The sequence below is a fragment of the Melanostigma gelatinosum genome, assembly GCF_949748355.1.
Source record: "Melanostigma gelatinosum genome assembly, chromosome: 20".
NCBI lineage: Eukaryota > Metazoa > Chordata > Actinopteri > Perciformes > Zoarcidae > Melanostigma > Melanostigma gelatinosum.
In genome coordinates this window covers 2,971,087-2,993,959 of record NC_136653.1, presented here as the reverse complement: position 1 = coordinate 2,993,959, position 22,873 = coordinate 2,971,087, and the positions used below count along the sequence as shown (strand labels likewise).

General features: G+C 43.6%; 1 protein-coding gene across 1 annotated transcript in view; it reads right to left on the bottom strand.

Annotated features, from left to right (window-relative positions):
- Nucleotides 1–22,873, bottom strand: part of LOC306794199 (phospholipid phosphatase-related protein type 5-like) — a gene marked incomplete at its 3' end in the record, with an annotated part of 101,642 nt that overhangs the window by 4,361 nt on the left and 74,408 nt on the right. The window contains exons 5-7 of the mRNA XM_079292171.1: nucleotides 20,954–21,204; nucleotides 9,758–9,934; nucleotides 4,187–4,318 (exon numbers count right to left, since the gene is read on the bottom strand). Of these exons, the coding sequence (XP_079148297.1) occupies nucleotides 4,187–4,318; nucleotides 9,758–9,934; nucleotides 20,954–21,204 (560 nt within the window). The remainder of the gene's footprint in view (nucleotides 1–4,186; nucleotides 4,319–9,757; nucleotides 9,935–20,953; nucleotides 21,205–22,873) is intronic.

Below are 22,873 nucleotides of genomic sequence, written 5' to 3'. Positions count from 1 at the left end.
ACGGATGTGAAGGCCCACTTTGGCTTTTAGTGTGTCTAGATTGGGTTGGCTGATCACCCCCCGTGGCTGATCAGCCAACCCGAGCTATTGTTGTTGTTTTCCTTTTTGCTTATTTTTGTTTTATTTCCTTTCTTGAGAACCAGAGCCTTTTTATAATTGTGTTCTTTGTCCCTGTAGGAGCTGCTAAGCCAAGGTGGTGGGGTTGGTGCTTCCAGGTGGTGGTGTCTCCCTTTGTGTGCTGTGTCGTTTGGTGTGCCCCGGGTTGAGACCCTCACGTGTGGTTGTGTGTGTGAGTGTTGTGTACACGGGTGATCGGGGTGCCTCCTCTTTCGGGATCCTCACCTGCACTGGTCCACCTCGCCACTGGTAAGCCGCAGTCCTCCTCTTTTTAAATGTATAACGGCTCTCTTAGATTTTGTGTATAAACTGTAAACAGTGCATTGTGTAGCAGAATAAAGATCATTTTGTATTGGAACCACGTCTCCTGCTCATTTGTATAATGAACCTGAGTGTCTTTGGGACCCTGATACAGATCAGGGGAAAGTGAATCTCTAGGTGCAACTCCTAGGGTGGCGTTGTTGTGCGCTCTAAGACAGTTCGTCCACGTTTCGCCACACCAACAACAACCAGTGTAATCCAGTTTACCAGATTATCTAAACCGCTTTATTTGGAGCTCAAACTGAAAGTCTGAACACCTTAAATGTGGGGAAACCCTCATTGTAAAGAGAATTCAGACGATATCTTAACCTTCTGGACAGATTATAAAACCATCAACAAACAGTTAGCTCAGTCTATATTCTTGTCTGTACTGGACTGGGGTGATATTGTTTTTGCATCAAAGAGCTGTGAGATTCATACTAGGTGGCTGTAAACTGAGACCTGCACACTGTACTCTATATTTCTAACACCTATCAAGGGAAACAGCCCATGCATCTCTTCTGCAGTGAACTCAGTGCCTTAGATCTCAGCATTGTCTTCTTCTGGAGGTTCCCAAATTCAAAGCTAACTCTTCGTATACTTACAATGGTTAGATCTGAGAGCAGATCAGGTAGCCAAATGGCCATTTGTTCACAACCTGTCTGAGCTTCTGACTGCTCATGTTGAGCGTTCTGCTTGTTGCATGCATACAGTATGTCTTTTAAAATGAACTTCCAATGTAGGTTTACTTGGTTAAGTTTAGTCAAGAGAAGTACTGGGTCAGGCTGAGAAAAAGGATTGTTGTTAAATTGTTCAAGAAATAAAAATGCTTGTTACATTACTTATGTATGTTAGTGATTTAAGTGCATAAGTGAACCAAAGTTACATCACAAAAGTACGGAAAAATAAGTCAATGTTTCACATGAGACATGAACAGCAGTCTCCTGGGTGAAAGTCCTGTGACGCATCCAAAACTCTGTCATTCTCTATACATCAGTTGCTTTGAGTCTAACAATGGCATGGTTTGTTTGATATTGGTGTTATAAAGCGCGGTGCGTCTCATACAGACGCTAAAGGGAGCCTCAATGCCTCGGTATTAGACGGCGAGGAACACTGATTAAGCGTCTTCATTTGACGAGTTGGGAGTGAACAAGTTGCCAAAACACACCCAGCACTCGTGGGTTCAGTTTGGCATTAACCAGCGTGAGTTAACCAGCCAGATCAGAGTTCCAGTGCCTGCTCTGCTTCTTCATAATTGAGCTGAGAGTAAATCTCACAGAAATACACAAACAAACACACATTTGGCTATTTCTGAATCCCATCCCCTTAGAGACACATACATTTTCAATACTACAACTACCAGTGTTCTCACGGTTGATGTTGTCGTTCACGAATTCATGTCCACTGTTGTCATTTTTTAAATATAAACACTTTGGTAGGGATGATGATGATGAAAAGTTTGGAAAGTGTGTAATCCTGGTATTATTTCTTGAAGAATAAAGCTTTTGAAGGCACTTAGAGTGAACACTTCTTGTATGTGTGTATTATCCTCAACCATGTGGTGCTTAATCCTGCATGTCTGTGGCCTCATACTGCTGTAACACCAAGACAAATCACCATAAGACCCTCTAATGACGGCACATGTCTCAGTAGGATGCAGTCCAGGAAGAAGAACACATACATCTTCTCGTTCAATCCTGCGTTTTTAGAATGTGAGCCCCCAAACAAATCCAGTACAGCCCTAAGTAAAATACAACGCAGCTTGATTCTATTTTCTGAGCGAGCTGTGAGCGTTTTGAGTGTAGCGGCACGAAATCTGTTTGTTGAGCGCAGAGCGGGAGAGCGGAGGAAGTGAGCCGCTCCGTGAGCCGCTCCGTGAGCCGCTCCGTGAGCGTTGAGGGGAAATTCCCTCCGCTCACCTGTCCTGGTCCAACGTGCTCGAGGCTCTGTGGGTGTCTGTTGCTCTCTGGGACTTTTCCTCCCCCTGACCAAATCACCCGCCAGAAACTCATGTGCCTCACAAACACACTCAATAAAATATAGGTATTCTGAGGCATAAAAATGTAAGATTATGAATAAACCACTGGTATTTCTTGGGGGTGCTACGGCTATCCTAGTGGAAACTACTGCAACTGCAAGCCCTTGATGCACTGAAAGTTACTCATCTATTCAAACTATGAGTAATCTGTAACCATAGCATAGTAACATATTAATATGGTGCAAAATCAAAAAAATGCAAAAATAGGTCATTTTGGAAGGCAATGTGGAATTCGATATTTCCTTAGTGAAGGGGATTTGTTGGTCTAGCTAAGTGGCTCCAAACCTGGGGCTGCCCTGAGGGCCCCCCCAGCGGTTGAACATTATTGGAGTGATGCTGAGGTTGAATCGACTTTTTCACAGCAGACATTTTGACCTTGGAAATATGTGTCGCCAATAACAGCATTAGCTGTGGCATTACCTTGCAATAATTGCTGACCAAAGACATGGTTATTTGTGGTAGTTCCACCTGTGCTTTTCCTATTATGACAGGTCTAAACGTCTACTGTGGAAACGCTGAATGAATCTGATTCAGATGGGAGAACGAGGAACTTGCTGTGTGTGTGTGTGTGTGTGTGTGTGTGTGTGTGTGTGTGTGTGTGTGTGTGTGTGTGTGTGTGTGTGTGTGTGTGTGTGTGTGTGTGTGTGTGTGTGTGTGTGTGTGTGTGAGTGAGTGAGTGAGTGAGTGAGTGAGTGAGTGAGTGAATGCTGGCTTGGGTTAAAAAGCACGTTGAGCGGTCGCTAAGAATAGAGAAGTGCTACATAAAGGCAGTTCATTCATTGACACAAACGTCATGTAAAGTGCAGGTGAACAGATTTCTTAGGAGAGAAAAAAGATGCTTGTCACCTCAACTCTTAATTGCAATATTTCATAAAGAGCCAACCATTGGTTTCCAGAAATTGAGGGGCAAATTTGAGAGAAGCAGAACTGTTGAGATCGTGTGTATCTGATTTAGACTCATCTGTCCTGGCAGGGCACATACTGAATAAAAGGTCTGCTAACGTATGATTGTATCCCCTAGTTACCTCGCTGTAGTAGCTCTTGGACCAGACAGGACAGAGGCTGGACCAGGTCTACAGAACAATATCAGCCAGTCTAATTCACAAGTGAAATCAAATGAAAGAGATAGATATGTCCAGAGATTTGAGAGCGCTGGAGTTTGAAACCACGTCACGGTTTGTTGCCTTTTGTTCCTGAGACACTGGAACCATTCGAGACCCTGCAGCCAGTGCAGGAAGGCCAGGAGGCGCTCCTTAATGTAGCAAGACTCTTCATCTTCATCATCCGTCTCCTACAGCAGTGTGTGTGTAGGTGTGTCGTTAAAAGTCAGACACTGCTACCTGTACCCTTTATTAGGGCTCATGGTATTAAGCCCAAAAGAACAAGAACTGAATCGATGAACAAATGCTAACATTACGAAACATACTAACTAGCAGTTTACGCACACATGATGTAAATGCAGAAATAAACCAGGGTTAGACCAATATGGGTATACTCTCAACATACTGTATATCTAACCATTGCTATTGGAATCACTGAAGCGGCATCCAGAGGTATTCGGCTCCTACAATTTGGAAGAAAAACTGAATCTCTGTGTTTAACGAAACATAATAGTGTTCAAAGAGCCATATTGGTCTGAAGCTGATGTTCACTGCGAGTTTGCTTCATACAGACATGCATTACTCCAGCATGAGAAGGTGAGCATGAGAAGGTGTGTGGTGCTGTACTGACCTGTGAGGCGATGTACTTCTCCAGAGGACTCTCCATCCGGCCCATGTTCAGCATGGCTGTGTTGGACCGCTCCTCTGGTGAGTCCTCGCTCAGCAGTAACTTGCCTTTGAAGTTATGGACCACACACACCACCTATAACACACACACACACCAGTGGTGTATAGTAACGAAGTAGAAATACTTCGTTACTGTACTTAAGTAGTTTTTTTGGGTATCTGTACTTTACTTTACTACTTATATTTCTGTTGACTTACTTTTACTTCACTACATTTTGCAAAGAAAACTGATACTTTTACTCCGATACATTTCCCCTGAAACCTTTGTTACTCGCTACAAAATCAAATCTATCTTTAGAAAAAACTGAATCATGAGACCAGCGTCAGGGACTGTGCTGGAACACAGACTGCACGCAAGCAGGTTTGGTGAGTCAGTGGTCCTAGCAGCAAGTTAAATCATTGGTTAATCACGTTAATGCGCAATTGCAAACAAGTGCTCTCAAAGCCGCGGTGTTTTGATTCCCAGTGATGCCCAGGATGCTACATGCTATAAGCTAGCGAGCGACTACCTGAGTAGAATTCCACTCTACGATGACTGATTTCATGATGGAAGCAGAAATGGAAGCACCTGCTACTCCCGAAACAAACGACGGTGGTGACGAAGACCAACACCAGTGGATCGCTAGCGAGTTAGTGAGCTGAGGAAGTGTTGAGAGTTGTGCAGCACTAGTTGGCTAACGTTAGCTGTAGCTAGCCACCACACCATAGGATTGATGGGAGCCGAGAGAGCGCAGCGTTAGCGTTAGCATTAGCGTTAGCATTAGGGAAATCCTTTGCAGCTGTGTGCAAGCTGTCTGTGACGCTGAACACACCTCTACCTGCCTCAGCGGCCTGTGAAAGACTATTTAGCATCGCGGGACTAGTCTTCAGCCCAAGAAGAGAGAGACTGAATTCTCACCATTTTGAAAACTAACTTTTTTTGAAGATGAACAGGACATGTTTCAGTTTCAAGTAATGACTGTGTTGCTGCTTTAGTATTGATCATGTTTTGATATTTGAGTCATGTTGTGGATGATCAGATGGAGTTATGATGGTAGCAGTCGCCCAATTGCTGATTCAGCTTGAGCAAAACCTTTGTCTATTGTGTTCAAATCAGGCCCATAGGAGTTTACAAGGCAGGTGTCCTTTCTCTAAACACTGACCTGATGCATCAAGTGGATATGTTTTGCTGAACATAATATTATGCATTGTCCCTCTACATCCTCTAGTCCAGTGATTTTCAACCTTTTTTGAGCCGCGGCACACTTTTTACATTTACAAAATCCTGGGGCACACCACCAACCAAAATGACACAAAAAGACACTAACACAGTACATATAATACATATAGTTAATAATATAGTTTCTAAATGTATTTGTACTCACTTAGTGTGAAACCTGGGCCTGTTTCGATGAACACAACATGGATATCCTGGCAGGAATGGTAGAAAGACACACACGAAGCTCTTCCTCAACAGCTCTCAGTCTCTCTCTGTTTTTAGTTTTTATCGCTGTCAAGCTTGAGAAGCTCAGCTCACACAGATATGTGGTTGAAAACGGGAGCAATGTCAAAATAGCTTTGTTGGCCAGAATGGGGAACTCCTTGGCAACAGCTAACCAAAAACTGTCCAAAGGAAGATCAGCAAAGTTTAGCTTTAAACCACGATCTTGTTTCAGTTCAATGAGTTCCTCTTGCTCCTTTAAAGTCATGTCATTTCCAGCAACGGATGCTGAGCTGTATGGGTCCCTAACCCAGTCAAGGCATTCTGTGAAGGCTGAAGAGAAATAAAATGACAACTTCTCCTCCAGAGTTTTCAAATGTTTGCCAATCACCTCGCACATTGCAGCAGTGTTGCCATCCTGCAGTTTCTCGGTGAGTGGGAACATCTCAAGGTTGCCACACTGCACATGTTGTTGCCAGAGCTGGACCTTTAAACGGAATCCGTTCATTTTGTCAGTGCTTGTAAGCAGGTTTTCATTTCGGCCTTGCATCCGTGTGTTCAGTTCATTCAGATGATGAAATATATCAGCCAGGTATGCCAGCTTTGCACACCACTGATCACTTGCAAGCAGCTTTGAGAAATCGGGCCTCTCGTCTGTCAGAAACACTTTAAGTTCCTCTCGGAGCTCATACACACGGGCCAGCACTTTGCCGCGCGACAGCCACCGGACCTCCGTGTGGAGCAATAACACTTTATGTTCCGCTCCCATTTCCTCACACAGAGACGCAAATAAGCGAGATTTCAAAGGTCGCGTCTTCACAAAGTTCACTAAGCGCACAACATCATCCAACACAGGACCTAGATCTGCTGGTAAGGTCTTTGCAACGAGGGCCTCACGGTGCAAAAAACAGTGCGTAACAGTAACAGCTGGGTTTCTTTCTTTGACCCTACTTACGAAGCCTTTGATGCGCCCGACCATGGCTGCGGCTCCATCAGTGCAGACACCTGTGCAGTTTTCCCACGTAAGCCCGCTTTTGTCAAGATATTCCGACGTGACCGGAAATATTTCATCTCCTGTTGATTTTTCTGGCAGTGCCTTGCAAAATAGGAAGTTCTCTCTAATGGCTTCTCCATCCACAAAACGCACGTTGGCCAAGAGCTGACAATGTCCACTAATATCCGTCGACTCATCAAGTTGCAAGGCAAATTTCTTACTGATGCGCATCTTTTCCAAAAACAACAGTTTCTATGTCCGCAGACATGTCATCAATACGTCTGGCAATTGTGTTATCTGAGAGAGGCACTTTAGCGATCTCTTTGGCCGCGTCAGGGCCGAGCATCTCATTCACAATGGCTTTACAAGCTGGCAGTATTAATGTTTCTGCCACGGTGTGGGACTTTTTTGTTTTAGCTACGAGTTCAGCAACAAGGTAGCTAGCTTTGAGGGCTCTCTCGTTTACCTTTGTGGTTTTTCTCAAAACAGTTGCCTGTTTCTCATTGTTTGTACGTAAGCGTACAAAATAGTCCATCGACTTGTTTTGAACGGAAGGGTGTTTCGTTTGGAGATGGCGTTTAAGCTTGCTTGGCACCATGGCGCTATTGGATAGCTTCTCACCACACACCAAGCACAGCGGACTCGGGGCCGTTGCATCCCCGGTGAACGTAAATCCAAATGAAAGATAGCTTTCGCTGTATTGCCTCGAGCTCACCGTCTTGTCTTTTTTCTTTTGTCGACCACTCATACTTGGGCCTTCATCTGGGTCAGAATTTTGTCCAGGGCCCTGTTCGGCATTTGCATTTTCCCTTCTCAAAAACTTCTCCATCACTGTCACCTTTTTTTGTTTTTCATCACTGTCACTTGCTCGTCTTGCTTTGATCCCAAACTGTCACTGTCACGTGTCGCGCAGCACTAACTCTATTGTCTTTACAGGTATTTAAATCCCTCTGCTGCCACCCACTGCCATAGAAGAGTATTACATTATCTGCGACACTTTATTACAGCACAGACACCCGACAATGGTTAATTAGGTGATATTAGAAAATTTCCCACGGCACACCTGACGATCTCTCGCGGCACACTAGTGTGCCGCGGCACACCGGTTGAAAATCACTGCTCTAGTCTAATGAGCAGACTTATAAACGCACTGTTACAACTCCTTCATAGTGTCATATTGCTTTTCGGAGAATTATGATGATAAGTTCATAGTAGATGCAAAAGTATACTTATGTACAATATATTATGTTGAACATTGTTGCTCCTGAATGGATCACAGCCAACCCAATTATGTTCAACACAGCTCCATGTCCTTGGTCATGGTGCCACAGCACTTAAAAGAATAAACTTCATAACTCTCAAAATTCTGACCTTTTGCTTTTTTATTAACAGCATTTACTTGTACTTTTACTTTCAATGACCAGGTTATGATGTTCATTTAATGTTCAGGTTGTGATGTACATTTAATATCAGAAAATTACTTTTGATACTTAAGTACTTTTGTACTTAAGTACAATAAATATCAGATACTTTAAGACTTTTACTCAAGTAGTATTCTAACAGGTGACTTTTTACTTTTACTTGAGTAGTTTTCCAGTAAGGTATCTTTACTTTTACTCAAGTATGGTTTTTGAGTACTTTATACACCACTGACACACACACACACACACACACACACACACACACACACACACACACACACACACACACACACACACACACACACACACACACACACACACACACACACACAGCAGAGGACAGAGATGGGTGTGTAACTGAATTCCAAGGACTGATAGAGACTCCTGATAAAGAGAGTAACCCTAGAATGTAGGTCACATATGTGTGTATGGACGTTTCCCTGTGGGCATTACTGAAGCTATATGATGGATGTGGGTGCTCCTCTAATAAGGGGCAAAATCTGGCTTTGAGGTTCAAAATGAAATAACCAAACCAGGCCAGTCTGCTCTTTGAGTTACTGCTCTCTGTGATGATGAGAGCTATTTGTTTGAGGCAGCCATGTTAGAATGAGAGCAGGAGGAGGAGAGGGGGGGGGAGGGGGGGAGGAGTTTCTCTGGTGTTAAAATAAATAGTGTTGTCTTTGTATATTTTCCTATCTACGTCCATCACTAATGGAACTGTAATGTTTTCAACCAGGGCCAACATTAATGGATCTCTGTGTGAAGAGGCTTGAGCCAGGCCTGATCACAGACTCTCTCCCCCTCCCCCCTCTCCAAGCCAAGGGGGGGGGGGGGGGGGAGAGAGATTATCTTTTGCTGCTGGTTTCTTTCAGCTGCTGCTAGGAAACATGCTGTATCTTGGGCCCACTCATCATCACTGTGTGTGCGTTTCATGATAGTGTGCAGCACTGCAATGCTCTTTCACCCTGATAGATGTTGTGTGAACTCTTTCTTCATCTTTGGCTACAATTAATTGTTGTTCTGGTACTGAAACCAGTATCAGCCTCACATGCTGGAACACCTGCGAGTACACAGGAACAGCAAACAACACGAGCCACTCGCTACCCAATCCGCACAGCCTGCCTCCTCCCACCTCCTCCCAGAGAGAGTCTAACAAACACAGGAGGCCGATGTTTGTGTCCCAATGTGTTGTTGAGTTATTGTGAAGTTACGTTTGTGAAGTGTTTATGTATTTTACTTAGTTTGCATAATTATGGAAACCATGAGGTTTTTCCTGAACCTAACTATGTGGTTTAGTTGCCTGAACCTTCTGTTAGACTGTTTCCTGAAGAGGTCGTGGTGATTACACGTACTTCTGTGAATCTGCGTTGTTAAAAACATGGAGGAGGGTCAAACAAACACACAGGACTTGAGACTCAGGGGGCCGCCGGGTCGGATTCTGGTGAAACCAGATGAAATCATGCAGGTTCACCAGAAACGCCTTCAGCTCAGACTCCAGCGGGGCCTCCAGCACAGACCGGTCCACCGTGGACAGACCCAGATCCGGCTTTATACCTGTGTCTAGATGTTGGTGGGATAACATCATCCAACAGCTGGACAGATGTCACCGTATCCCCCGTCACACACTCCACATCCCTCTACACCTCCATAACATATGACCTCTGTTGGGTTGAGTCTCACCAGGAAAGCGGCGATGGCGGTGCCGATGATGAAGCCGGCGATGACGTCCGACCAGTGGTTGCGGTATTCAGCCACGCGGTTCAGACCGGTGAGGAAGGCCAGACACATGAGCCCGAGAGACAGCACCGGCTTGGCCAGACGGGTGCCTTTCGCCTGCACCGTGCACGTCACGTACATCTGCCAGGGAGGAGAGGTGACGGGGTTACTGGAGATCATCTGAATGTTTAAACATCTTGTAAAATCACTGCTTCCATCACATGACTTGTTCAGTTAGGAGACATTGTAAAACTCCTCCTTCGTTGCAAAACGATTCTGAGAAAGTCGTCCACGCTCAAATAATACGCCACTACTGTACGGCTTACTCACCTGCTTCAGACCGTCTGCACCCAACTAACACTAGTCCAGAAGCCTGCAGCGCGGCTCGCAGGAGAACCCACATTACAGCAGTATCAGCCTTCACTGGCTCCACATCAACGTTATTAACAGCAGTTAATACAAAGCAAGGCATCGGGCATCGTTTTACCTGTATTCATGTCACGATTAGAACTCATTTGAATCCACATCAATTCACTCACAAAACCTGCAAACATTAATAAGGTACCTCACATTTATTTGTCACAAACGTCATTGTATAGTATTTCATAAAAAAGGTATCGTATAATATGTCATAAAAGTGTCATAAAAATATCGTATAGTACGTCGTAAAAAATTTAAATAGTCGAGTATGTCATTTAAAAAATCCTAAAAAGTTACAGAATTGTGTCATAAAAAGTCATAAACAATCTTTACAAGTTAATGTATAGTATGCCATAAAGAGTTATAGTATATACCAGCGGTTCCCAAACTTTTTAGGCCGCGCACCCCCTTCTACATCCCGACCGGGTTCGCGCACCCCCCCCCCCCCCCCTTAATAAAAAAAAAAAAAAAAGAAGCAACAGAGCCTTTTAAGCCTTTATAGCCGCATAATAATCGGACCAATGAGAGAACAGTTTGCTCGCGCGTGGCATTTGTTTACAAGATTTAGTCCGCTGTTAAATGTTGCAGTGTGAACACAAACCGAACAAAGGAGCAACTGCAACATTGTATCATATTAATCCCTGAATCTGAACAAAGCAAACGAACTGAAGGTGTAAAAACGCCCTGAAACACTGCAACAAAGTTTCAATAACTTTCAGTGACACAGGGCGTCACTTTTAAAGAGCAATACGGATGCGAGGACACACGCACAGGCTCAGAGGCAGATTATCACATTTAATTTACAATTAATGAGCGACTAATGTAGCCAGGATGTCTTCGGACAAAGCATCGATGCGGCGACACAGTGTTGTTGGACACCGGGATCATGTCCAACTTTTTTGCTTCTTTCTCCCCAATCATACATTCCACCATCTCTCTGGCAGCTGGCAAGCACACGTCTTCAGTGATTGTGTGCGGTAGCCCCTTTCTCGCTATTCTGTAACCAGATATGAAGCCCGTAGTGCGTCATTTATAGACCAACACATGAATGAGACTCCAGTTGTTTTTGGCTGTTTTGTAACTCCTCCAATTTGGATATAAACAATGTAAGGGGCTTTTGACTTGCACTGGCATGCTTGGTGTTCAGGTGGCGACGTAAATAAGAGCTTCAGACTGTTAGCCAGAACCTCACTGCACACCACGCACTGTGGCTTTGGGCAATCTGCGTTGCCAATCCAAGTGAAGCCCAGACACAGATACTTTTCATCATATTTCCTCCTTTTTTTCCCAGTATGATGTGCTCCTGATTTGTCTGTGCTATCCCTTCCTCCTTTTCGGTCTCCTCCGTCTCATCTTCCTCTGACTCTGGCTCGATTTCTTCTCCCGGTCTCTCCCCAACGCACCTCTCCGTTCCCCTCGCCTCCGATTCCTCTCTCTCTCTGTCCCTCTCCTCTTTTACGACTGATAGCTTCAGATGTCCCACCTGACAGTTTTCAAATTAAAATTACATTTTTTTAAATATTTAATATTATTACACCATCAGACCGCCATTACACTTTTCCTCTCGCGCACCCCCTAGAGGCAGCTCGCGCACCCCACTTTGGGAATCCCTGGTATATACCATTAAATGTACTTTTTCTGACCCCTAACTGTGGCAAATGATAAATGGTGTTCATCAGCTGCAGCAGGGAAGCAGAGCTCAAGAGAGAACACATAACTGCTAATATTGCTCTGTGTCTGCTGCACACTGGCTTTTTGAATTGTTTTCTATCACCATTTCATTAAAGTAAGTGGGACATATGTCAGGTGTTATGTGTGTGTGTGTTAGTGTGTGTGGTGGGGGGGGGGCAATCTCTGAGTGGTGACGTAACCTTTCATGACGTACATTAGTCCTAACCGGTCCACAATGTCATTGATCTTGCCAGGTCCAGGGCTGATTAAAGACAGTAGCGTCTTGAGCCATTCTCAACCAATGAAATGCTCATTTCTATAGATGTGTTAAGAGACGTCGATATGAACAGCAGCATTGATGTATTTCACCACTGTACAGCCATATACTTTACATTTACAGCTTCAACAACAGTATTTAGAGTGCAGGTATTCAAATGATTCCTGTCGAGTTAGCACTTTGTTAGCACTAGTTTGATTTCTGTTTGCTAAAATAAATGAACTGCAAATCCATAAAAGGTTCCCTGTGCTGTGTGGAGGGACCTGTCTGTCAGTTTTGTTCTGCACATAACGGTTTTATTGTGTGTTTGTGATGAAACAGGAGAAAAGTGTGTATAGGTTTGCCGGCTGATGTTTGGCTCATAGAAGCCGTGTCAGTGTGGAGATGAGCAGTGATGTCAGAAAACACCCCTCAACTCATACTGCATGTTTATGAGGAGGACCTCTTTTCTATCACTCAATATGCTGTCGCAATAGGAAAATGCTGAAAATCTAGTTTGACTTTCAAAACTACAGTGAAAGTTGCTGTGCTCCGAATGTTTTATTAACGGCTCTGTGGTGAAATGCCACCAGACAGCTGGGACTGTGTGTAAATAGGAGCTGATATGTTAAGTCTCTCCTCGGGGCATCTTTCTATTTTTCCACCGCTGTGTTTAGAGAAGTGCTGGCAGTTCTGCCACTGGAACTGCAGGATGAAATGTATATATATATCAAGTTGAAGAAAAGAAGCGAAAGAAGCAGATGGAGAACAACAGAAAGAAGAGGAGAGGAATGACAGGAGAGAAGGAAAGAAAGGAGAGGTGGAGGATGATACCCAGAGGGAGAGAGACGTAGGAAATACGTGAGGTGAAGAGAGAAGGACAGAGGTGAGGAGATACAAACTGGAGAGTAAATGAGAGAGGAGAGGATCAGAGTATAGGAGAGGAGGAAAGAGGAGATAAAATGAGATGAGAAAAGAGGAGAGGAGATAAGATGAGAGGAGAATAGAGGAAAGAAGAGGAGAGAATGGCAAAAGAGAGGAAAGAGGAGAGGAACTAAATGACATTACGCTGTACTCCATGACAATATACTGTTTTTCAACAGGAAATGCATTTTGTGTAAAAAGCATGCTCGTAACAGAGCGAAGTGGAGCATCTTCCTCCTCTCCTCCTCCTCCTCTCCCTCGGGGCCTCAGATGAGCTGCTGTAAATAATGCATCATTATCATAAGTTCTGTCACGTTGAGGTCCAGTCGGCTCAACACTTATCACAGACGAAGCATTTCTCAAATGAAATGAACTGAATCCAGTTTCTTAAGGAACATCGTGAAAAGTGATCAGGTAATACTTCACAGCATCGCATCAGGGCGAAAGCTCACACAGACGATGTCCTTCTTTCAACAGTTGCATGTTCATGTCTCTGATACGGTATGTTGTGGGACATCATCGCTAACAGCCAAACAATCCTCAACACTCCGTCAGTTCAAATGACAATAAGAATCAAGACGGGTGCTCTTCTACACATGGCTCCTAACATGACAGCACCGCTGTAATGATCAGAGGGAACGTGCAGCCTGTTCGGGTAGCTTGGTCAGTGGCCGTTATTCAAAAGAAGTTGACCCACTTTAAGGTACATTTGTTAGTCCCTTTATCAAGGGTGCATAATTGACATAACTTAGCCTACTTTACTACGTAACAAACATACTTATTTGAACCAAAACCGCAATCCTTTCCTGGACCGAACCAAGTCGTTTTGTTGCCTTCAGCTTGCCAAGTTGTTTCCTGTGAACATGTAAGTTTATTTTGAAAAGACAGTGTTTGCATGTAACAAGCGAAAACGTGCAAAGCTGAAGCTCGTCCAGTGGTTCTCAACCTAAGGGTCCTGGGATTCCCAGCTGTCCTGGAGGGAATTCCAGGGGGTGGTCCAAAAACAATTGGGAATAGTTTGTTTCTTCTATTTAATCCGCCGCTGAAAATAGTCCCTCAACAAATACACTATTTCCTCCAATTTGAGAAATATCCGACAAAAAACTACAGTGACCAGAGTATATGTGTGAGCCATGTTTAAGATTCACGTCTCCGGTTGGACTTGGAGCTGAGAGCCGCAGACTGAGAAGGGAAGTCAGAGAGTATTGAGAGACGGACCAACTTGGTTTGGGTCTTTTCATGAGATTTGACTATTTGTAATGAATAGATTCCTATTTTAACCGTGAAGTCTGATTGATAGCTTGTTTTGATTCTTTATTGTTGCTATGCTCAGCATCAGTATGTGCTAATACCGAGGTCATGAAATGTAACCAGGGACAGTCAAAATCATGTTGCGACCTTTTAAGACCTTTGACGAAATACAAGAACTGGACCGTGACGTGACCTGTTGGTTTGTGGACCGCCATGTTGAAGCCTCGAGTTTTGTATTTTGGCCGTCGCCATCTCGGTCTTTGTACTTTGGAACTAAGTACAATCAAACGCTGAATAGACATTTTTAGGCCACCAAAAGGTTACAATTAACTTTCATGAATGAACCAAACAGCCCTTTACTTTGCAGGAGGAACAGATGCAGCACAACATATTTACATATACTATATTGCACGTCATTTTTTCATGACTTAAGTATTTTGTTGTCAAACAGATGTAGACCAACGAGTCAGCATGACTGGACTGATTTCTCACCAGATACAAAGCACACTCACACACGTTTCACACTTCTAGTAAGAAAGCAAACACAAATACAAAATGTGGCATGTGTCATGATATCAGTCTTGGACAGGTTGGAGGGAGGAGGGGCAGAGAGAGCGAGCGAGAGAGAGAGAGAGAGAGACAAATATAGACCCGAGGAAACATGTCTATGTTTGGCTCTAATCACTAATCTGTTGTGTTAACCCAGCAGATAAGGAGATTAAGCCTAATTGTATTTTTCATTAGAGTGCGCAATCTCTTCCAAGGCCAGATCAAGTGTTTCCATGTCTCTCTCTCTGCAATTCATTTACTCTGCATCTCTTAATGATTCAGGACTTAAATATATGGTGCTTTCAGGGAGCATCCTGTAAGGTTCTTCAGAGTTATTTACCATTAACAGGTTAATCCCCCATTGACATGCTCAAGTCTTCAGTGATCATCCACACATCCGGCTCAAAGGACACGGTAAACAACACTGCCTTTATAAAGTCAAACTTAAGAAGGCATTGTGGAGATGTCACAGTACAGTGCTGCACCGCCCACACTGTCGGAGTCAAAATACCACAGCAACAAACAAACCGAAGCTGGGGACTAAAACACAAGCTGGGGCTCACAGCTGGATAGAAGTCCTCCAGACAAGCAGTCAAAACAGGCTCTCTAAGTCTATAAATGCCACATTGTATAATCAATGCCTGACAATGGGCATGCACGCTCTCCCTGCATGGCGCAATCACCACTATCCACACGCATGCCCACATGTTTTGGGGGAAGCCGACATTTGAAAGAGTGGACATGCATAATGGAATTATGTGAAGTTAGAATGTTCACCTAGCTTCACCTGGAAGCTTTTAAACATGAATCAGCATCCATCAACACTATTTAAAAGGTGACATATAATGCTAAATGCACTTCTTCATGGCTTTCCTGGATGGTGTGTCTGCAGACCCCCAAAATATGAGAAAAGAACATCCTGTTTTTTCCCTGCTCCAAACCCAAATTAAAAGGTATATGTCTTCTTTAAAGGAGTATCAACATTAACATTTGAAGGAAAAACATTTATTCATTCATGTTGAGAATAAGGAGGATGAATATTGTGATATCAGCCTCATGTACAGATTAAACAAAGCTATAGAGGTTGGTAGGTGTATTTGTGGACTTGAGACTGTCACGGGAGTTCAAGGTTAGGACCCAATAGCACGACCACAGGAGACAGAGGTCGGTAAAACAGATTTATTTTACCACAACTAAAGGTTAATAAAGAAGGTGTGGAGCCCGTGGCTCGACACAGGAGGCCAGGCAGAGCGACGGTGTGAAGTCCGTTGGAACGCGACGGAGGATTCCCGGACCGGCGGACACCGGAGGCAGGCGCTCGAGGCAGAAGGTGATACGGGGTTGAAGCGGGTGAAAGACGGTACGAACTGACAACACAGGTCTGGAGGACCAGGGTTCAAATACTGCCCAGATCTCGTCAGTAGGATCTGGGTCTGGTGTGTCAGCCCACAGGAGGTGATGAGCTGAAGTGGCGGCAGCTGTGTGGCCATGGGAGACGTCTGGTCTGACAGGGATCAAAGACAGTCAAAGACAGGACCAAGCTCGCTGTTTCCACAGTTGGTCATCAGGGCTTTCTGCCAGAAGGGATTCATTCTTACCCAAACTCTGATCTTTTCCTAAACCCAACTAAGAAAGTTTGTTGCCTGAACACAAACGTCTTCCAGAGCACAGCAAACAACTATTAGCTCTGCCAAGATGTAGCGCAGTAATCTCAACCTGAGCCGAGAATGAAGTCGCTCTCCCTCTGTGTGTGTTGTAATCAAAGCTTTTCTGTGATCTGTCCATGTAGCTGGGCCACCCACCCTTACTTTTAGTGCATGTGAGTCTCTCTGTTGTTCCCTACTGGCTAGCTAATCGCCGCCGGTCTGCACTGCTTTCATAAATTGGTTACAGCCGATAACGCCATCCCGACCAACATCTGTAATGGTACATTTCTACTTGTTGTGAAACAAACTATCATCAGCTTGCATCATGCCTGCACACATATCCTCGTGTTCTCTTGTTCACATGTGTCTGTTGTTACACAGAGAAAGCACTTCTGTTCCTTCTTTAACTGCTGTGGCCTGCACGGCCTGAAACAGGCTGTTCCAGTACACAGGCCCCGCCCTCGATCACTCTCTTTATAACTCGCTGTGAGCTTTAATCGGTAGTGCACACTTCTACAGACTCTTTGTGACTCTGTGTAACTGTGCCTCTTCTTGCAAGAATAAATACTTTTAAAAGACAAGTTATTTTTGACGATATTCTATATTCCAGTTTAAAAAGACTCAACAGCGGGTAAAATCATTTTCCACCACGAATCATCGTCGTCGTGGAAACGCAGCGCAAACCCTCCTGAAGTAGTAGTTGGTATTTCTTTAATGAATGGCTTTGTCTCTTCTGAGAATCCTGTGGCATTCTGAACAGCTCGAAGGGGTTTCATCTGGAATCAAAGCAGAAACGTTGCAGGTATACCTCTGATACTCCTCTTCTTAATCTCTATGTTTGGGCTTGCTGGCTGAGTGGAACCCTGTCGGGGACATGAATACTTAAGAGGAAGCAGAGGCAGGTGCTGTATCACAGAGAGATTAATGTTCATATTGTACGATGGAGCACCTCCTGTTTCAAATTTATTGTATTTCCTCAAATGTTTTTTTTTACACTGAGAGAAAAACTTTTCATAAAAACAATTCAATGCACCTCGTGTGTCTTAAAGGCAGGGTTTGTAATCTTTAAAAACATTTGATGATATTTAAAAGCCCGTGATGTCTGAATGTCAGAATGCCATGATTGGACGGGCTACCTGCCTGACAACCTACCTACCTTCCTCATAGACTGTATATAAGAAGTCATCATGACGTCACCCATTGGTTTGTGGACTAACGTCATGAAGCCTCGATTTTCCCGTCGCCATGTTGTTTTATTTACCATATTTGGAATGCGAAATTGAGGCCTAATTCAAATGAATCAGAAGGTAGTTCTGCAATGCAATTCATATTTACTGTCCACATTCTATTTAATGATGCTGTGCTTTTCATTTCAGTGGCAAAATGGAGTGTGCAGAATACACCGTTTTATAACCAATAGGAATGAAGGTAATACAGGTTGTTGAAAAAAACATGCAGGGACATTTTCTGGACAAAATGATTCATACATTGCAGTTAAAAATAACACAACTTTACAGTGTAGATTCAGGCCAAAATATTAGCATATGTAATCGGAAGTCTCTGCGTGGCAGTTACTTTGCCATTGAATGGGGTAATTACAGCCTCATTTCTATAAATCCTCGGGTGCGGCGGATGCTGGATGGCTGTGTTCGGCCCTGGCATTGCTGTAATGACCGAGACAATGAGAGTTTGAGGAGGAGTAAGCATCCTCTCCTCAGAGCTGTGTGTGTGTGTGTGTGTCCCTGTGCCACTTGTATAAGTGTCTTTGTGCAAACTGCATGTAACGTCCTAAACACCGAGCTGTACACAGACAATGGCCTTTGCTAAATGACCAAGATAACAGAGGCAATCTGCTCTCCCCATCGCGCTCAGAGTCTCTGATGGTCCAAAGCCGTGCTCCCGTCGCTCATGGGCACTCAGAGATTCAGGTATTCCATAAACACATTCCACGAATTTGATCAGAAATTATAGCCATTTGTGTGTTTGCATTAGCACGTCCAGCATGCATGTGTGCTTGTTTGCATTGGCCTTCACATGTGTCCATTGGAATTAAGCGTTGTTTCAAAGCCACGTCTTCTGGGAGCGTTTGGGTGAAGATGACCTATTTGGAGCTTCTTTCAAAGCTCCGTCTTCTGAGACACTAGTCACTGCAACTTGTTCTGATTTCACAGGAAGTGGGAGAATGTTATCTTAACTAACACAGTTTTTTTTATATTTCTGAATCATAATGGGTATCTTTCAAAAGTCATGAATCCAAAGCCTATTTAATTGTTTGTGTTCAGACTTTAGATGATGCTGCTTGCCTGTATTAACATAGCGATACATGAGTATAGAATATCTGACATCTGATCCGTCCTCAAGTTTCAGCATTCTGAAATCTGACATCTGTTCGGGAGACCGTCACCCCCTTGAATTCTGTCTCACTGACACGTTCTGTGATCTATAACTGGGCAATAAGACAATCGAGTGAGAAATGAATCGGGGACTTAACTGCGATAATCTTATTAGATATCAGAGCGATTAGATGCAAGGTCACACACACTATGGAAGGGAAGAGTGCAAACACTTTGACATGACGTGGTTCAGAGGAGAGGAAGAAACCTAGCTCTGCAATAATAATCCTTCCAACAGGAGCTACTTGGGGTGCGGATCGATCTCTGTCTGCGTATAACGTATGAACAATTTGCCCATGCCTCAGAGAAGGAAACTCCAACATCTAACTCCCAGAATGTTCTACTGTAGATCAAGGTTTGGTTTCTTCACATGAAAGACATAAAGTCACACATCCACGAACTCCAATTCAGGGTTTTAGCAGATTTTGATGGCAACACTCACTGAAAACTGATAATATGAATTGAATATAAAACCTAACTGTATCTGAAGCCGGTGGGTCAACAGCTGAACCAGCTGCTTTAAAACTGATGGTGCAGCATTCTGTGTGCAACATCAGTTTGGGCTGAATATTATTTGCATAACTATACAACTAACATTCTCAAACATACAAGAAAGAGACATTTGGGATAGAGAACTGGAATTGCAAAACACTCTCTTGGTCTGATTTCCTGTATAATCTGTTTTGGCAGCCGTGCAATAACAAGAAAATAGAATAACTTCAAGATAGGATTGTTTTACTCACCTCTCAAGACATTATCTGAATGACATTCAGCACCTACGTATATTACCTAAACACTCCTTCAATACTGTGAGTTTGCTCTTGTTTGCATTAATCCAATTTTTTTCTGAAATAAGTTTCTGTTTTTCTTCAGTTCTTCCTGAATGCCAGTGGCAGTAAAGAAGTGGGCATCGTTACCATGACCTCACCCATTGCTTTGTGGACTGCAGATTTGGAGCCTCGAGTTCTGCATTTTGGCCGTCGCCATCTTGTTTTTTGCAACCAGAATTGAGAATGGGTGAAGCCAAGTACAACCAAATGCTGAATAAAACTTTTTTTAAATGCAACCAAAAAGGTTACAATGAACTTTACAATGAAAGGTTTTACAAAAACATGGATAACACCCAAACTGGACAACGCCGTGGTAGAGACCTGTCAAAAACAAGGTAGCCCCGCCCTAAAGCATCCCCTGCTTTATGGTCTGTTTGACTCTAAATGGACCATAATGTACTAAATGAACATCATGCTGTATTGAAGAAGACTTGAAACTAGAGATTGAGACCATAAACTCATGTTTACAATGTTTACTGAGGTAATAAATCAAGAGAGAAGTAGAGTCATTGTCTCATAGACTTCTATACAACCAGAGGAGTCGCCCCCTGGTGGTCATTAGAAAGAATGCAAGTTTCAGGCACTATGAGAAGACATATCGGTGTGGTTTACCACCACTGGCTTTCATCCAGGAATTCATAGAACCATAGTTCCATACATTCGTGACTTATGTTAGCTTAGCTTCATACAAAATACCCATCCCTTTTCAAAGGCAATTGAAAGGAGTAGTTCCACATTTTTGCGAAATATTCTCATTCTCTTTTTTTCCCCTGAAAGTTAAATGTTCAAATTGATCACTGTCATATCTAAATATGGAGCTATACCCAGGAAGCAATCAATCTCTAGCTCTTTATTGTTAGAGCCAAGACTTACATCATTCATAATGATGTTCACAGCATTTGACCACCTGCTTATACAAACTGTCAGATGATCAGAAATAGTAAAAACAAGTTTGTCCAGATTACCCTAAACTGCTTCTTTGGGGGTCAAACTGTGAAGAGTGCAAGTGAAATATTTCTAATTATCTCTTATTGTGTAGGGAAACTCAACTTCAGTGAGTACAGATGAAAGATGGGGCAGAGAGTGGCTCTTCTAAACTGTTTACAATGGACGGTTTGGGTCATTTACCGCCCCCCTTTGTTTTCTCTTCCACATAAGTTTGGCCAACCCGTCTGATCAGCTGACTCACATTCCCAGATGTATGAAGAAGAATAACTCACAGCCAGGTAGAGTGCAGCGTAGACACTGAGGGCGGCCTCCTTGGATGGGAAGGTCTTGCGGGCACGCAGAATGTCGTCCTGGTTCCCGGTGCAGGCCTCCTGGTGGCTGATGTAGCGCAGGGCCTGCTGGCAGCCCAGTGCCGTGTAGTTGGGCTTACAGACCGTCAGGAAGTAGGGTGCCAGGTTTCCTGTCACTACCTGGCCCGCATTGACAAAGATGTCAACGGTGAAGAGGCCGAAGGTGTAGACTCCTGGGAAGAAAAGAAGATGTTAAGAGAGATGCATGGGACAGATGAAGCTAGCATCAGCAGCAACGTTTGTGAGTAGCAGTAGGTCACTACTGAGATCCATCAGTATATTTCATATGATGTCATATTAAGGTACTTTCAGACAGCAAGGGGGACCAGGTCACTGTTTTCGTCCTACTGTAATGAAATCTTCCCGCAGAGGGAATGGTTAGATAACCTACATCATACTGAACATCACTATTGGCTCGAACCGGTTAATCAAACTTTGATACTGATTTTGCTCCAAGGCCGTTTTTGTTGATTGATCTGTTGTTTCCTGCAGATGTAAGCATGTTTAATCCGGTGAACCAGTGAAATGAGCTCATGAGTTGTCTTCCTATAGAGCAGGGGTCGCCAATTGGCGGACCGCGGTCCGGAACCGGACCCAGACGCCGTTGTATCCGGACCCAGGACCTAAAATCGTTTTTATTTTGACAGAGCGCTTCTATTTTAACCGGCCCTGCGCAGCTTTTTCAGCCTTTACGGCACTTGTTCAGTGATGCAGAAAACGCACCGACCAATGCGTTGTAAATCACAACACGTGATGCAGCTCAGCGAATCAAATATGGGTATTCAGAGATGTACACACACCGGGGGAGAGGCGAGGAAAGAGAAGGAAGAGCAGGAGAATATTACGTGAGTCAGAGAAGTTATTTCACATGACGTTCTCCAAAAAGAGAAAAGTGGTCAAAGAGACCAGAGTCTTTAACCAGGAATGAACAGACTCTTATCGGTTAATTCTTCACACGGACAGTTTAAAACCAGTGTGTCTCACATGTTTAGAGACTGTGACGAAAATTAAAAGTGGTAAATGAAGCGCCACTACGAGACAAAGCACAACTCTTTTGAACAAACGTACCCACTCACATCTAAATGAAGACACAGAAAATAAACATTAGAGCTGGTTGATGTGTACTTTCTTTATTTGATTTGACACAGACGTTGTAGGCTAGGCTTCTTGAATATATTTATATATATATATGGCACTAAATAGTGCAAGTTAGATATTATTGTAATGTTCCGGACCTTTGTCCGAGGAGATTTTCTCAATCTGGACCTTTTGGAATTTTAATTGAAGACCCCTGCTATAGAGGTTTCTATGACTGCCATTGTTACAGGGTGAGTCACAATCACCTGAGACAGCGCTGTCAAGAGAGCCGTGCACGTTAATGAGAGCGGCAGCATCCTCTCTCTCTCCCGGCTGCTGCCTCTGACCTCAGTGGGGTCGAACTGAAGGCAGACTACTGACACACCTTCATAGAGACTACATGTCTGTGCATCCCAGAGCGTCTATAGAACCAAGAACAAAGGTCACCAAATCGCTTGGAATTCTGGGAAAAAGAAGCAAAACTAAAAGAAAACAAAGGTTTTGTACAAAATGTATGTCTCTTAATATTATATTACAGTATCCATTTTTAACATTGTAAAATAGCATGGGTCAGCACTTTTGTTTTTCTTATGTTCACTTATCTCCACAAAATATTGTTGCTGGACAAATCTTTTATTAGATCATTCTCATATTTTTCTTCCGTAGCTGTTCCACCTTGAACGACTACAACATTCTTCAAACCTGTACGTTTCTCTCTGATGTGAGATAAAGAACACAGATTTACACCTTTAGTTTTAGATATCA